This window comes from Anomaloglossus baeobatrachus, chromosome 3, assembly GCF_048569485.1.
Source record: "Anomaloglossus baeobatrachus isolate aAnoBae1 chromosome 3, aAnoBae1.hap1, whole genome shotgun sequence".
Taxonomy (NCBI): Eukaryota; Metazoa; Chordata; class Amphibia; order Anura; family Aromobatidae; genus Anomaloglossus; species Anomaloglossus baeobatrachus.
In genome coordinates, this window is record NC_134355.1 from 40,015,551 (window position 1) to 40,032,529 (window position 16,979).

At 45.8% G+C, this 16,979-nt stretch overlaps 1 protein-coding gene across 1 annotated transcript in view; it reads left to right on the top strand.

Annotated features, from left to right (window-relative positions):
* PTPN14 (protein tyrosine phosphatase non-receptor type 14) overlaps positions 1 to 16,979 on the top strand; it is a 118,723-nt gene that overhangs the window by 48,847 nt on the left and 52,897 nt on the right. The window contains exons 2-3 of the mRNA XM_075337986.1: positions 786 to 1,108; positions 8,311 to 8,480. Coding sequence (XP_075194101.1) covers positions 935 to 1,108; positions 8,311 to 8,480 — 344 coding nt within the window. The 5' untranslated portion in view covers positions 786 to 934. The remainder of the gene's footprint in view (positions 1 to 785; positions 1,109 to 8,310; positions 8,481 to 16,979) is intronic.

Sequence of the window (16,979 nt, forward strand, 5' to 3'; positions counted from 1 at the left end):
ACAATAGGTGATGTGTCAGCTCACCTGCTCCTCCTGTACAAAGACTGATAACATTTCAATGTACAGTAGATAACACAGATCTAAGATTCACAATGTGTCATCACAGCTCACCTCTTCATGTACAATGACTAATAACACATCTATATACAGTAGATAATACAGGATCCACCTTTCACAATGTGATGGCACAGCTCATGTCCTCTTCCTGTATAATGACTGACCACACCTCTATACACAGTAAATAGCACTGGATCCACCATTCACAATAGGTGATGTCACAGCTCACCTCCTCCCCCCTCCTGTAAAATGAGTTTTGTTAAGATTAGAGCATGCTCAGCTAATGCTTCCATACAAACAAGTAGGGTCGATTGCGTCTCATATCCATGTGAAGAACAGGAAGTCGCAGTTTCTTCTTTTCTTCGTGTTCTTTCTTGGAATGTGTATTTATACATGTGTCGCTGTGTGGGCGCAGGATCCTGGATTGAGCTTTGCTATAAATAACAAGTCTTACAGATTGGACTGTTCTCCAGATTGTGTGTGGTCTCTGATTATTGTATGATTATTGTATGGTTATTCTTCTTTTTCCTGTAAATCTCCATAGCAACCAGAGTGAAGTGTTCTGACGTGGAACCTTTACAAACCTCTCTTCATTTCTCCCCTTCTGCTCTTGCACCGGTCACAAGTCGGTGCGTCGTCTCCTCTGCGGCGGCTGCTGTGTGGAGTGTTTGAGAATTTTTTTATGTTTTTTGCTCTGTGTTCACACCATATCTTGCGTGTCGTTGCAGGTGGCGGACACGTCTGTTGGCTCGCACTGGGTATGGACCACTATCCCGACACTTGGAGGACAAAAGTAGTTTGTGGCGAAAGATTCAAAGCAAGAATAAAGTGAAGGGGCTGCCCTCGGAGGGGGCAACCGAACACCGAGGCCTCCGCCATGTTTTTCAATTTTAGGCTAAAGAGGACCAAAAGATACAATGTCCTGAGCAAGAACTGTTTTGTGAGTCGCATTCGGCTGCTCAACTCCTCTGAGATTGAGTGCACGCTCAATGTGGACAGCACCGGGCAGGAGTGTCTGGACGCCGTGGCCCAAAGACTGGAGCTTTGTGAGGTAAGGGCGTCCAGTAGTTTATTAAAAAATAATTATTATTTTTTTTTATATGTAGGTTTAAGGGGGTGTGGCTCAGTAATTATGCAAAGCATCCTAAAGACACGCCCCAGAGGATCCTGCACACCAGCAGATTAGCAGTAAATATTAAGGCCCATATCTCTGGAAGCGTATAGCAGATTTTAAAAAAATATATAGAATGGAAAACTCAAGGGAGCGGTGGGAATAGGAGAGCAAAAATTGCCACTTCTGAGTTGATGACTAGTCCCCTTAAATACTCTGTGCTACGGTGGACAAAACAAATGGTTTTGAAGGTGAAGTAATGATAATAAATAGCCCTTAAAAAAAATATGTATTTTTATTTTTTTAAGGGCTATTTATCTTTACTTCACCTTCAAAACCATTTCCTCTGTCCACCGTAGCACAGAGTATTTAATGGGAATTGTCATCCTCTCAAAAGTGGCAAGTTTTTGCTCTCATTCTCATCCCGCCGCTCCCTTGAGTTTTCCATTCTATATTTTTTTTAAAATCCTCTATACACTTCCAGAGATATAGGCCTGAATATTTGCTGCTAATCTGCTGGTGCGCAGGATCCTCTGGGGCGTGTCTTTAGGCTGCTTTGCATAATTACGCTGAGCCACGCCCCCTTAAACATTCACACTGAATAAAAGGCCCATATCTCTGTAACTGGATGGTTGGTTTTTTTTTTAAAATCTATCTAAATACTCATGGGAGCAACAGGAATAAAATAAGGTGTGGCAACAAACCCTCTCTAAGGCCACTCCCTATACTGGCACCAGTAGTGTAGCTACTGGGGGGAGGGGGCAGACGCTCAGAGCCCATGACCTAGAGGGGTCCACCCAAAGCCTGCACCCATCCCTGGAAGGCAGTAGCTATGTGGGATAGAGGGGTGCAGGCTATGTGGGATAGAGGGGTGCAGGCTATGATAGACAGGTGTAGGCTGTGTGGGATAGAGGGGTGCAGGCTGTGACAGAGGGATACACATGGTTACCTGGTTAGGAGCCCATTCAGAAGTTTTGTGTCGTCCCTTCCTCCCGAACACCTACCTACGCTGAAAAGGGACTATACATTTGTTATTTAGAGTTGCGCTGCCTGGTAGCCTCTGTTTTCTACCTTCTACCACCTCATTTGAGCAGTTGATGTTCCATTCCTCCTCCATCCAAGATGGATCACATTGATAAGGCTGAATGTCTACAGATTAGCGTCCGGCCTGTAACGTTTTTGGTGATATCCTGTTGATATTCGAGTTGGGTGAATTAATTTGTGGTACCCAGGCCATTAATGGTTGGACAGGAGCCCGGATATCGACCTCCTATTTTCCCACCCACTCCGGCTCTTTCTTTTGATTACCTGACCTGACGTCGTATGTGCCCCACAGGTCGGCTGATCAAAAGGGGCGAGGTAGGAGGTGGGGATCAGATTAGGGTCATGAGGTGGTATCAGGCCTCCCGTTCATCAGCCAACTCTACCTGGTATATGATGAAATTCTGTAGTCCGCCCATCACTCTTCAGATACACAAGTCGTAATGGGAGCTGTGTACCCAAAACTGTAGCCATGTTTAATCAGGACGTATTGTAAAGATGTTTAATTCTAGATCCCCAGATACAATAAAATGGTGACTATGGACTAAAAGGGGGAACTCCTCAAAGACATTTCTGCCCTATCCTCCAGATGTGCCATAAATGTCTGATTACAGGGACTGTGGACCGGGAAATCTCCATTATCTACTATAGCGATACAAAAATAGGCAGAAATGTCCCTTTTTAAGAATGCAATAAACTCCTCCATATTGTGAGGGAAGTAGGTGGTTTTGGCCGTTTATTTTGAGGTCCTGTAAATGAACAATGGGCTGGTAATCTATCATTTCACGTCGCCTTTCCACCACAAACACCGCACATTATAGTCAGTTTCCTCCCTTCGAATTGCGGCTGGTAAAAATAGTTTGGACAATGGCAAAAAAAGTAAAAAAATTCCACCGGGCGGCTCCTGAGTCTCAAATAGCCCAAAACACAATCCGCTGCTTGCCTCCAGCTTTGCATTATTTCCAGACCTGCTTTGACCTTTTTACACTTTAAAGGGCATGTGTCATCAGAAAAAATGTGTTTAAATCTTTTTATATTAAATGTTCGTTAAAATTATTTTTATATATATAATGTGTGTGTGTATGTATGTATATGTATATGCATGTGTGTGTGTGTGTGTATATGCGGTGTGTGTGTGTGTGTGTGTATGTGTGTGTATATATGCAGTGTGTGTGTGTGTGTGTGTGTGTGTGTGTGTATATATGCAGTGTGTGTATATGTGTGTGTGTATATATGTATGTATGTATGTGTGTGTGTGTGTATATATATATATGTATGTATGTGTGTATATATATATAATGTGTGTGTGTGTGTGTGTGTGTGTGTGTATATGTATGTGTATATGTATATATGTATATGTATGTATGTATATGTATGTATATATGTAATGTGTATACATATGTAATGTGTATACATATGTAATGTGTATACATATGTAATGTGTATATACATATGTAATATGTGTATATACATATGTAATATGTGTATATACATATGTAATGTAAATGTAAATATATAATATATATATATATATATATATATATAAAAAAAATTAAATATTCTTTTATTTTATCTTATTTTATTTTTTTATTTTTCATATTATAATAAATATAAATATATCACTCACACACTATTATTATTTTATTTTTTTTCAATTCTTTTTTGCAATATTACAACCTTTTACTAAAAAAAATGGAAATCTTGCCTTTTTCACACTGGCCACTGGGACTTTTTTTTTTTTTTTTTTAAGACTCTCCCTGTTGTTTCATGACATTCACATGTACATTAGCAGCAAAGAGCAGAATCCGACCCTATCTTTTTCAAATTGCAGCACCTAATGTGTGTGCAAAGCTCCATTGTGAAGGGAGGAGGAGGAGGTGAGCTGTGATATATATTGTGATTGGAGATTTGATTTTGTGGCACTTTAGCAGAGACCTCATTTTAAGTCTAGTGACAGGTTTTCTTCTTTTTGGAAGCCACAAAGATGAACAGGGCTTTATGCTGCAAATTGATCTACCTTTCTGGGTTCTTTACGGTTACTGGTGTGTTTTTATGTAACTTGCTATAGCAGCTCATAAACTGCAATATTCATAGTCTGCCATCCATCAGTTCCTATTTATGCTGGATGCCTGATTCTCCTCAGTGTGAACTTACTCCGAGCTCCAGTGTGTGATGGTTCACGCCTGATGATGTCATAATGTTTTCTTGCGCCCGAGGCCTAAACTGATTAATATATCATCTCGGCAAAGGGAGTGCCGTCGTTTCAGGGAGACCTGATGGAGCGATCGCGGCCAAGAGATCCCATCTTTATAGCAGCAGATTAGACTACACCAAAGTGTCAAAAAATGACTCAAAAAGACTGAAATCCCAGACACGCAACACACAAACCTGTCAAAAAAATTAGCATTTTTACATTTTTTTTAAACACTATTTGCATTTCAAAATAAAATCCTGATTTCAACAGCAGGTGAAGTTAAATGTTTTTTTTTTTTTTTTTAATTTTTTAATTTTTTTCTTACGCACTTTTGGTAATTATTTTTCTCATATTAATATATTGAAAAATATTGCTATTTTCACACTGGCCACAAGGTCTAATAGTAGACTCCTATTTCCTGTTGGCCTCAAGGACGATAACAGTAACGTTCACTGTAGGGAAAGGGTGAGAGGAGGTGAGCTGTGACATCACCTATTGTGAATGTTGGATCCTGTGTTATCTCCTGTGTATAGAGGTGTTATCAGTCATTGTATAGGAAGAGGAGGTGAGCTGTGACATCTCCTGCTGTGAATAGTGGATCCTGTGTTATCTACTGTATATAGAGGTGTTATCAGTCATTGTACAGGAGGAAGAGGAGGTGACATTTGACATCACCTATTGTGAATGGTGGATGCTGTGTTATGAGTCATTGTAAAGGAGCAGGAGGTGGATGTCACTAATTCTGAATGGTGGATCGTGTTATCTCCTCTATTTAGAGTTATCAGTCATTGTATAGGAGGAGGAGGTGAGCTGTGACGTCTCCTGTGAATGGTGGATCGTGTTATCTACTGTATATAGAGGTGTTATCAGTCATTGTACAGGAGAAAGAGGAGGTGACCTGACATCACCTATTGTGAATGGTGGATCCTGTTTTATCTACTGTATATGAAAGTGTTATCAGTCCTTATGCAGGAGGAGGTGAGCTGTGACATCACCTATTATGAATGTTGGCTCCTGTGTTATCTACTGTATATAGAGGTGTCATCAGTCAGTGGGGTACTGCACATCCGCCTCCCATTCATATCAATATGAACAGCTGATTGGTGGGGGTGCAGGGTGTCTGACCCCGACTGATCAGACATTGATGGCCGTTCCTTAGGATAGGTCATCAGTGTTATAGTAGTAGACAACCCCTTTAACATTAGAGCAATAGACCATTTTCTAATGACACATTCCTTTTTTTAGGAGGGTTCCCACTAAATACATTGATTCACCAACTAGATGGGTGATCCAACTTCTGCCGAGAGCAGGGACCCCACATTCCTCTATGTTAATGGAGCTGTAGTGCCATTGATTGACCACCACTTTACTTATGGGGCTGACTCTATCCCATAGAAGTGAATAGAGCGATGGTCACTTTTCGGCCATTGTGATCAGTGGCGGCTCAGCAGTGGCTCCCTTCGTGATCCATAGTTGATATCCGTCCCATATTTGTCAGGAGTGTCCTGATTCTTTTGGATGGAATCCTGGATAATTCCAGGCAGAGGGGTAAAACAGCGCCTTAAACATCCCAGAATGCATTGACCTTTCCCTTTTAAGAATATTTAGCCCCATCCTTATGAATGGGGCAATAATTGCTTATTGTGCAGCAGCTGCGTCCTCCCCGGAGATCTGCCCCTAGTGTTTGAATGTCTTCCAGCTCGTAATTAGCAGATATTCTCCATTATGTCGCGGTAATTAGGACCACGGGATAGGAAGCAGTTTGCAGCGAGAAGCCCTCACGTGTCCCACACACTTCATTATCATCTGCTGCGTATGTGGCCAAGACTGCAGCAATCTGCATGAAATGACCACGTTACCACTACAGGCAGCGCCATCACAACCCTGCACGGATTACGTGCCGGTGCCAGGACCCTATAAATGTGCCTTGATCGTGTGGGAGTCTGAAAACCTATAATCTGGAGCAGAGAGCGGGAAAAAAAAAAAGCTAATTTGCATAATATCAAGAAAGCTGGGTGATGGATCAACTGCAAAATTATGTATCAGCTCTACTGATACTTTTTCTTTTTAGTAAGTAATAATTGTATATCTTAGTAAAATTTCTACAGCACTTTTTATGCAATTCCTCGGTTATTCCTCCTGGAAACATATAAATTAATTTGGTAAATGACTAGTGATGGGCGGACCCGGACTGTAAACGTTCGGACTCGCGCGGGTTGAAAGGTACAGAAGTTCCGGGCCCGGAATTTTCAGGGAATTCCGGGTATTGATCTGGATCCGGCACTCTGGTAATACAAACAAAAAAAAATAAAGGAAAAAATGAAGAAAAAAAAATAAAGCAAGCGGCTGTACTTACCAAATCTTAGACCCGGCTGTAACTGTTCCCACGGCCGCTCATTACCTTCATTGCATATGCACTGCTTTTCCTGACCACCACCGTCTGTGACTGGTTGCAGTCAGACGCGCCCCCACGCGGTGTGACGGCATCTGACTCCAATCAATGACAGACTGGGTCTGCACGTCACGTATCATACAGTAAAAATAAATAAATAAAAAAAAAATTGCCATAGGGTCTCCCCATATTATGGCACCCAGCACAGATAAAGCATTTCGCTACAGGCTGCAGTCCCCACCGTGCGCTTATCGTGGCTGTGTATCAAAATAAGAGGGACCCCAGAAAAAAGAAACAAACAGGAAAAAAAAAGCAACAGAAAAACATGCGCCCCCCCCCCCTTCCCTCCCAATTTTGATACCCAGCCATGATAAAGCCCAATTGCTGAGGACTAATATTCTCAGGCTGGTTAGACCCATGGTTATTGGGCTCCCCCAGACTAAAAATAGGAGCTTGTAGCCACCCATAATTGCTTCATCCATTAGCTGCGACAATCCCAACACTTTATCCGGCTCTTCCCGATTACCCTGGTGCGAGGGCAGTCAGGGTAATAAGGGGTTAGTCACAGCTCACAAGCCCTAGATTAGTAATGGGAGGTGTCTGAGAACCCCCCACGCCCGATTACAAATCAGTAAGTGAAAGTAAACACAGACACCAAAAAAACCCTTTATTTGAAATAAAAGACAAAAAAACACCCTCTTTCACCACTTTATTAATCCCAAAAACACTCCTTCAGGTCTGACATAATCCACACGAGGTCCCACGATTCCAGCTGTGCTACATTACTGAAGGCACAGCGCGCTATCATAGTACATGACCTCTCGTTGCGGATATCAGACAGAGACTGAGCAGCAATCAGCGGTGCCGTCGCTCAGGTAAGTTGAAGGCACAGCTAGAGGTGCCCACGGCCTTCACCTGTGACCGCAGATCATTTGTCCTCAGGTGACTTCATTAAACTCAGTGACTTCACCTGAGGGGAGGTCACTGAGTTCATTGAGGTCAGGTTACCTGCTGTCACAGGTGGAGGGTCGTGGGAACCTCACAGCTGTGCCTGCAACTGATCTGAGTCTGATCTGACCGGTGACGTCACTCACTAATATCTGGGAATAGAGATGAGTGAATCACTTGTCAGGACCCTGCTCCAGGAGCGAGGTCAATAATCTGTGGCCAACGGATGGATGCCATGAAAACGTCGCCTACTTCCCGACATCCCTTTCAAATACCAGTCTTGCCGCCCCAATAACATTGTGCCAAATTGGCCAATCAGGAGGCGTCGTGGATAACGACAAGAAGTGGTTCCCAGGTCTCCCATGCGGTGGCTACTGAATATGGACCTGGCTGCTGGACCACAGTCCTGTCAATTAATGGAGCCATAATGGTTTCCAGTAGAGATGAGCTCGAGTAATGTCCTCACCCATTATTCCAAGCCTCCTCTTCTGCTCTTTAGACGCCTTGAGAAGCATTTGGCCCGGTGAATGGATTTATATGAAGTTGCTTTTTGTTTTCTATTTCTAGACTCGTTATTTCGGACTCTGGTTTGTTGGGAAGTCTCACCAAGCGCGATGGGTGGACCTGGAGAAATCGCTGAAGAAGCAGCTGGACAAGTTTTCCATCGAGCCCCTGCTGTATTTCGGTGTCATGTTTTATGTGCCCTGCGTGTCCTTTCTGAACCAGAGCAACCCCAGGTGTGTGCCCATTTGCATTTATTAGTAGGATCGGGTGCCTAATTTGGTTCCTTGGTAATATGTAATGGAAATTTTTTCTAGATTGAGAGTTTCCGCTTCTGTAATACAGCATTAAGTTTTTTTGGGAGGAAATGGCCTGGAAATTACCGTGAAACGTCCATAACATTGCGTGGTGCGATCATTCACTTGTGCTCGTGACTTGTCTGTTGTGTCAGCTGACATTTGTTGTGTTCCTCGTAGTGAATGTCTCGGGGCGTGTGAGGCCTCCGTAACATAGTCAACTTTATAAATCTATACCATATGGGAAAAAATATTGGGACTCCTCAATATTCCACCCACAGGAGCTTTCCTGACCTCCCATCCTACATTCATAGACGTTAATATGGAGCTCGGCCCTTCCTGTTCTGGGAAGGATTTCTTCAAGATTTTGGAGGTGTCTGTGGAAAGTTTTGCCCCTTCTTCCAGTAGAGCATTTGTGAGTTCGGACACTGATATTGGGTGTGGGAGGCCGGGCTCACAATCTCCGTTCTAGTTCATCCCATCGTGTTGGATGGGCCTCAGCCTCTTTGAGGCCATCATGTTCCTCCACAAAACTCCTCCAACCATGTAATTTTGAACCTTTGAAGATTGGGCACAGTCTTGGAACAGAAAAGGGCCTTCCCCCCCAAACTGTTTCCACAAAGATGGAGGCTACAGTTTTCCACAATGTCTTGTGCTGAAGAATTAAAGGGAATCTGTCACCAGATTTGGGTCCTATAAGCTGCGGCCACCACCACTGGGATCTTATATGCAGCATTCTAACATACTGTATATAAGAGCCCAGGCCGCTGTGTAGAACGTAAGTCTCTTTATAATACTCACCTAAGGGTCGGTGCGGTGCAGACTGGTCGGATGGGTGTCTCCGTTCTCCAGGTCCGGCGCCTCCTCTTTCGGCCATCTTTGTCCTTCTTCTTCTCAAGTCTGGGTGCATGATGCGTCCTACTTCATACACATGCGACGGCATTGAGGTCCCGTGCATGGGCACTACAATATTTTGATCTGACTTGCTCAGGGCAGATCAAAGTGCATCTGCGTAGGACCTCAATGCCGGCGCGTGTGGATGACGTAGGACACATCAAGCACCCAGACTTCAGAAGGAGGACAAAGATAGCCGAAAGAGGAGGCGCCGGACCCTGAGAACTGAGACACCCATCCGACCAGTCTGCACTGCACGGCCCCTTAGGTGAGTATTATAAAGTAATTTTTACATTCTACCCAGCGGCCTGGGCTCTTATATACAGCATGTTAGAATACTGCATATAAGATCCCACTGGTGGTGGCTTCAGCTTATAGGACCCAAATCTCGTGATAGGTTCCCTTTTAAGATTTCCCTTCACTAAACCGAAGGAGCTGAAGATAACCCCTGATACCATCCCAGAGCATTATCCTCCTCCACTATCTGTACAACGGGCACAATGTGGTCAGGTGGATAACGTTCTCTTGGCATATACCAAACCCAGACTCGTCCATCCTACCCAGATAGAGAAGTGTCATCTGTCACTCCACAAAACACGTTGCCTCCGGAGTCCAGTGGCGGTGACTTTCCACCTCTTGATCCGACGCTTGGTGATGTACGGCTCGGCATTGTGCTTGGTGATGTACGGCTCGGCATTGTGCTTGGTGATGTATGGCTCGGCATTGTGCTTGGTGATGTACGGCTCGGCGTTGTGCTTGGTGATGTACGGCTCGGCATTGTGCTTGGTGATGTATGGCTCGGCATTGTGCTTGGTGATGTATGGCTCGGCATTGTGCTTGGTGATGTATGGCTCGGCATTGTGCTTGGTGATGTACGGCTCGGCATTGTGCTTGGTGATGTACGGCTCGGCATTGTGCTTGGTGATGTGCGGCTCGGCATTGTGCTTGGTGATGTATGGCTCGGCATTGTGCTTGGTGATGTGCGGCTCGGCATTGTGCTTGGTGGTGTATGGCTCGGCATTGTGCTTGGTGATGTACGGCTCGGCATTGTGCTTGATGTACAGCTCAGCATTGGGCTTGGTGATGTACGGCTCAGTATTGTGCTTGGTGATGTATGGCTCAGCATTGTGCTTGATGTACAGCTCAGTATTGTGCTTGGTGATGTACGGCTCAGTATTGTGCTTGGTGATGTGCGGCTTGGCATTGTGTTTGGTGATGTGCGGCTCGGCATTGTGCTTGGTGATGTATGGCTCAGCATTGTGCTTGGTGATGTACGGCTCAGTATTGTGCTTGGTGATGTATGGCTCAGCATTGTGCTTGATGTACAGCTCAGTATTGTGCTTGGTGATGTACGGCTCAGTATTGTGCTTGGTGATGTGCGGCTTGGCATTGTGTTTGGTGATGTGCGGCTCGGCATTGTGCTTGGTGATGTACGGCTCGGCATTGTGCTTGGTGATGTACGGCTCGGCATTGTGCTTGGTGATGTACGGCTCTGCATTGTGCTTGGTGATGTACGGCTCAGCATTGTGCTTGGTGATGTACGGCTCAGCATTGTGCTTGGTGATGTACGGCTCAGCATTGTGCTTGGTGATGTGCGGCTCGGCATTGTGCTTGGTGATGTGCGGCTCGGCATTGTTAAGCTGAACATTTATTTTGAATGCCCCTAGTGTGCTCAATATAATGGTAAAAAAAAAAACAACAAATCGTGCCTCCCGTACCACCATTGCTCCTTCACTCCAAGCGCTGTGTCTTCCTACGATCTCATTGCATTGTTTCTTATGGGCCCTGCAGCCTATAGACGGGCGCTGATGGTCTGCAGCCTTCATATTTCTGTTTGACTGATCCGTGCAGTTATAGGATAAGTCATCAATATCAGATTGGTGGGGTCCAATTCCTGGGACCCCCAGCGATGAGCTGTTATTTGCTCGGATGACCCTCCAATGTTAATACTTTGGATAGAGCTGCCGCTGCCGGGTGCTGCAGAACGGCCACTGATCAAAAAGGATCTCACATTGTGGAGTAAGGAAACTTCTACGAAAACCCCTGTGTAAATGGAAATACCAGTCTTGTCAATGTCCATTTGCATTAGATCTCATTACTCTCTGTTATCAGCCAGAATAGAGGCTGTACTGTTTCTTAAAACAAATCAAAATAGATGAATCTCGTCTTGTAACCAGAATAGTCCATACATCTATTACCGCTTTGTAGCGGTGGCACTCGGCCCCTCCTCCGCTGTCTTCCCGCTTCGTTGACCTTGGTGGATTCTTCTGCGGTCCTTGAGAGATGTTCTTGTTTTTTTGCGGCGTTCTTATTGATACAATGTTTATCTTTTTGTTATGGAGCCTTGATTTTCTCGGAACGTTCTCATATTTGAAGAGGACAGCCCGTTCCTGTAATATTAGAGCGTGGTAAAGTTTTTCGCCCCGATTCGCGGAATTTTTGATGGATCAAATGTTGCAAAATTTTTGTAAATTCCGTGACTTTTGATGTTTTCTCTCCAGTTTCAGCCAAATCTGCCGAGTTGGCCGGAGCTTGGTAGATGCTAGGATGGGATTGGGGAACGGTAATGTCCCCCTGACAAATCCTCACAAATGTTAGTCCAGCCTCTGGGGGTGCATGGAGACCTTCGATCACCGGCTGAACCTGTTGATATCCTTGGGTTTGACCGCCATTAGTGCAATGTCTTAGGCCATGTGCGCACTAGAAAGTGACTTTTTCTTAAGGAAAAACCGGACCCTCTGAAAGAATCCCGCACCTGCGGTAAAAAAACGCAACAAAATCCGCGTGTGGTTTGGTGCGGATTTTCCGCGGGATGGTCCCTGCGGATTTTTACCATTATGTCAAAAACCGCAGGTACCTGCAGAAAAGAAGTGACATGCGCATTAATTCCGCAGCGGAAAATCCGCAGGTATAAAAAAAATAAACCGCAGCGTGCGCACAGCATTTATTAATACCCATAGGTTTTGTTGGGGAATAACTGCAGAAATGTTAGACACATTTTCTGCAGCAAATCCGCGGTAAATCCGCAGCGTGCGCACGGGGCCTAAATGAGGGATTTTCTCTTAGCACCTTGATTCATGAAGACTTCAGTTTCGTACGTGTCTTAATGGGGATCGTACAGGGGTAAGATGCACTTCAGTGGAATGCGCCTCTTACTAAATTTTAAAGGGAACCTGTCAGCAGAAATTTTGCCCTAAACCTAAAAGTTTCCCCCTCTGCAGCTCCTGGGCTGCATTCTAGCGAGGTTCCTACAGTTATTCTGCCCCCTTTTAGATCAAAATAAATAGTTTATTAAGTGGTACCTTTCAGTTTGAAAATCTTGTTAATGGTACACGGGGGCGGGCCGTCTGTTGTCCGTTACTGTCCCTCCTGCAGCTTTAGGCCGTCCCCCAACGCTTATTTACATACCTCAGGACGCCGCCCGATGTCTCGCGCATGCGCCGTGCCACTGTAGCGGGACTGTGCACAGTGGCACCGCTGGTGACGTTGCGCAGGCACGAGATTTATGGGCGGCGCTGTGATTTTCATCAGCAAGCTCCCACACATAATCTCGTGCCCGCGCTTTCCCCTCTGCCTCCACCGTTCTGCGCGTGCCCTGGCCAGATGACCCGACGTCACCTCTTTCCCATCTAGCCCTGGAGCAGGAAATAGATGGGAGGAGCGGAGCAGGACACCACCGATCATCTGGTCCTCTGCCCAGGGCATGCGCAGAACGGTGGAGGCAGAGGGGAAAGCGCGGGCACGAGATTATGGGCGGGAGCTTGCTGATGAAAATCACAGCACCGCCCATAATCTCGTGCCTGCGCAACGTCACCAGCGGTCCCACTGTGCACAATCCCGCTACAGTGGCACGGCGCACGCGCGAGACATCGGACGCACCGGGCGGTGTCCTGAGGTATGTAAATGAGCGTTGGGGGACGGCCTAAAGCGGCAGGAGGGACAGTAACGGACAACAGACAGCCCGCCCCCGTGTACCATTAACAAGATTTTCAAACTGAAAGGTACTACTTTATAAACTATTTATTTTGGTGTCACAGGGGGCAGAATAATTATAGGAACCTCGCTAGAATGCAGTCCAGGAGCTGCAGAGGGGAAACTTTTAGGTTTAGGGCAAAATTTCTGCTGACAGGTTCCCGCAAACAGCGCAAGTCTTCAGGACTCTAGGCCTGAGAGTATCGGCACCCATGCTCAGTGCACCAACTGCAGGCGAAAATCTGATGCACAAAACACGCCTGAATGAAGCCGTGCGGGAAGGGAAGTTTCCAAACAAAGTGGAATTATTTAAAAAAAAAAAAGTCAAAAACCGTAGCCGGACGAAAACCCCCCCAAAACATGACCTCCAATTAGCTAATTATTGCAAAAAATGCTGCACTATCCACAATGCACCAAATTCACATAGCGAGAACTTGGTCATAAAAGGCCTATATAAACGAGTGTCTACCGCTTCGTATGTACAGGAGCACTCTTCAATTGTCTGAATGCGCCAAATAATGAGACACATGGGTAGCAGCAGCATAGGCTCAGCACTGGACCTGGGGAGGGTGAATAAAGCACAGTGTGGACTCCATACTGATGGATTGTAGCAAACCATCTGAAATTGATTTTAGCTCACAGAGCTTTGCCTAGATCAGCGACTATTGTATTCAGTCTGGATAATGCTCTGTGAGCTCTACAGCCTGCAATCCAAACTGATGGATTGTAGCAAACCATCAGAAATGTATTTAGCCCACAGTATCGCCTAGTTTAGCTGCTAGGCAATGCTCTGTGAGCTCAACAGCCTGCAATCCAGACTGATTTGTAGCAAACCATCAGAAATATATTTAGCTTATAGAGCGTTGCCTAGATCAGCTGGTGTTGTATCCAGTCTTGGCAGTGATCCATAACAAGCCAAATTCTTTAGAAAAAGCAGAATGAATTCTCTCTGGTAGTTTGCTGGTATGGCATCCAGTCTTGGCAAATCTCCCTAACAAGCCAAATTCTTCAGTATAAATCAGTATTAATTCTCTTTGATGATTTGCGTCAATGAGGAGTCCAGGCTACTGAGCTCACAGAGCGTTGCCTAAATCAGCTGCTATTGTATCCAGTCTTGGCAATCAATGTTCCATAAGGGAAATTCTTTAGGAAAAGCAGTATTAAATCTCTCTGGTAGTTTGCTTCAGTGTATCTATCTGGAGTCTGGGTTTTGAGCTCACAGAGCATTGCCTAGATCAGCTGCTGTTGTATCCCGTCTTGGAAGTGCTCCATAACTAGCCAAATTCTTTAGGAAAAAACAGTATTAAGTCTCTCTCGTAGTTTACTTCAATGTATCAATCTGGAGTCAGTGGTGCTGAGCTCACAGAGCGTTGCCTAGATCAGCTGCTATTGTATTCGGTTTTGGCAATGCTCTATAACTAGCCAAATTCTTTAGAAAAAAACAGTATTAATTCTCTCTGGTAGTTTGCTTCAGTGTATCAATCTAGAGTCAGTGCTACTGAGCTCACAGAGCATTGCCTAGATCAGCTGGTATGGCATCTAGTCTTGGCAAATCTCCCTAATAAGCCAAATTCTTTAGGAAAAGCAGTATTCTCTTTTAGTTTGCTTCAATATATCAATCTGGAGTCTGGGCTGCTGAGCTCACAGAGCGTTGCCTAGATCAGCTGCCATTGTATGCAGTCTTGGCAATCAATGTTCCATAACAAGCCAAATACTTTGGAAAATGCTCTACTAAATCTCTCTGGTAGTTGCTTCAGTGTATCAATCTGGAGTCTGGTCTTGTGAGCTCACAGAGCGTTGCCTAGATCAGCGGGTATTGTATCTAGTCTTGGCAGTGCTCCATAACTAGCCAAATTCTTTAGAAAAATAAGTATTAATTCTCTCTGGTAGTTTGCTCCAATGTATCAATCTGCAGTTGGGGCTGCTGAGCTCACAGAGCGTTGTCTGGCCTGGATACAATTGTATACACGTGTTAGCTTAGCGCAGGACTTTTCATTTGAATGTAGACAAGTGTTTCAGGAATCATATGCTAAAAAGTGTCAGAAATTGAACCCCAAAATGTATTGGAAAGTTGTAAAACTTTTTTAAATTCTCCTTCGGTAAAGCCTTGAAAGCCCCTTTAATTCCTGGATTTTGGCGTTTCCTGGCTCCTCCATGGTTTGGGCCTACGGATGGGATTACTCCTGTTTTATTGTGCCTCCATCAGCCGCAAACTGAGCATTCCCGGCCGCAGCCGTGTGCGGGGGAGGAGCGGGCCTCTTCTCTTTAGGTTGTGTTGGGGTTTTGCATGCACTAATTCTCCTGGTATTTGGGATTAGCCCTGATTAAATTATAGGTTGCGGTGGGGAGATGTATTGTGCTGCAGAGCTGGAATCCTCTCCCTGTAATTTGGAGTAATGAATGCAGAAGTTCCGGGCTGCAGAGTGAGCTTCAGGTTGCAGCTTGCGGCCTCCTCCGCTGCTGGCGTGCCTCTACTGGCCTCCACTGGCCTCACAGCGCACAGGTTATTTTTAACAAATTGTGACCTTTTAGGGTGAAAATCCTCCATGTTACTTCCCTATAAAGGCAACGGGATTCCTGAGTGATGCCGGGGACATCCAGTGTTTATTCTGTAACGCTCGCTGACGGGTTTTAAAAGGGCAGAATCTGTGCGAGGAGCAGAGGCAGGCTGCACTTCCTAATACGGGGCCCGGAGGCTGCACGTCCCAATACGGGGCCCGGAGGCTGCACGTCCCAATACGGGGCCCGGAGGCTGCACGTCCCAATACGGGGCCCGGAGGCTGCACGTCCCAATACGGGGCCCGGAGGCTGCACGTCCCAATACGGGGCCCGGAGGCTGCACGTCCCAATACGGGGCCCGGAGGCTGCACGTCCCAATACGGGGCCCGGAGGCTGCGGCTCGGGGGGGGTAGGATCAGAACGTTTTCTGACAGGTTCTGATATATTTCATGCACAAATAAAGCGGCCGACATCTTGTCATCAATGTATTCCAATTCTAATGTTCTTTATTATACTCCAGAGCTGCACTCACTATTCTACTCATGGAGCCACTGTGTACATACATTACTTATCCTGTACAGATCCTGAGTTACATTCTGAATTCTACTCTGGAGCTGCACTCACACTTTTGCTCCAGTCACTGTGTACATTCATTACATTATTTATCCTGTACTGATCCTGAGTTACATCCTGTATTATACTCCAGAGCTGCACTCACTATTCTGTTAACCCTATAAATGCGTTCTGGTGGGGCTGTTTTTGGTTCACAGCCATGAGCCTCAGGGAGGCCTCCAGAGCTGTGCAGCGGTGATGCCTGTTCGGACAGACTTTAGGAGTGTGATGAGCTCCTCTGTGCTGGATCTGAGTGTCGGCCTCGTCCCGCTCTCCTGGCGTCCGGCCTCGTCCCGCTCTCCTGACGGCCGGCCTCGTTCCGCTCTCCTGTCGGCCGGCCTCGTCCCGCTCCTCCTGGCTTTCGGCCTCGTCCCGCTCCTCCTGGCTTTCGGCCTCGTCCCGCTCCTCCTGGCTTTCGGCCTCGTCCCGCTCCTCCTGGCTTTCGGCCTCGTCCCGCTCCTC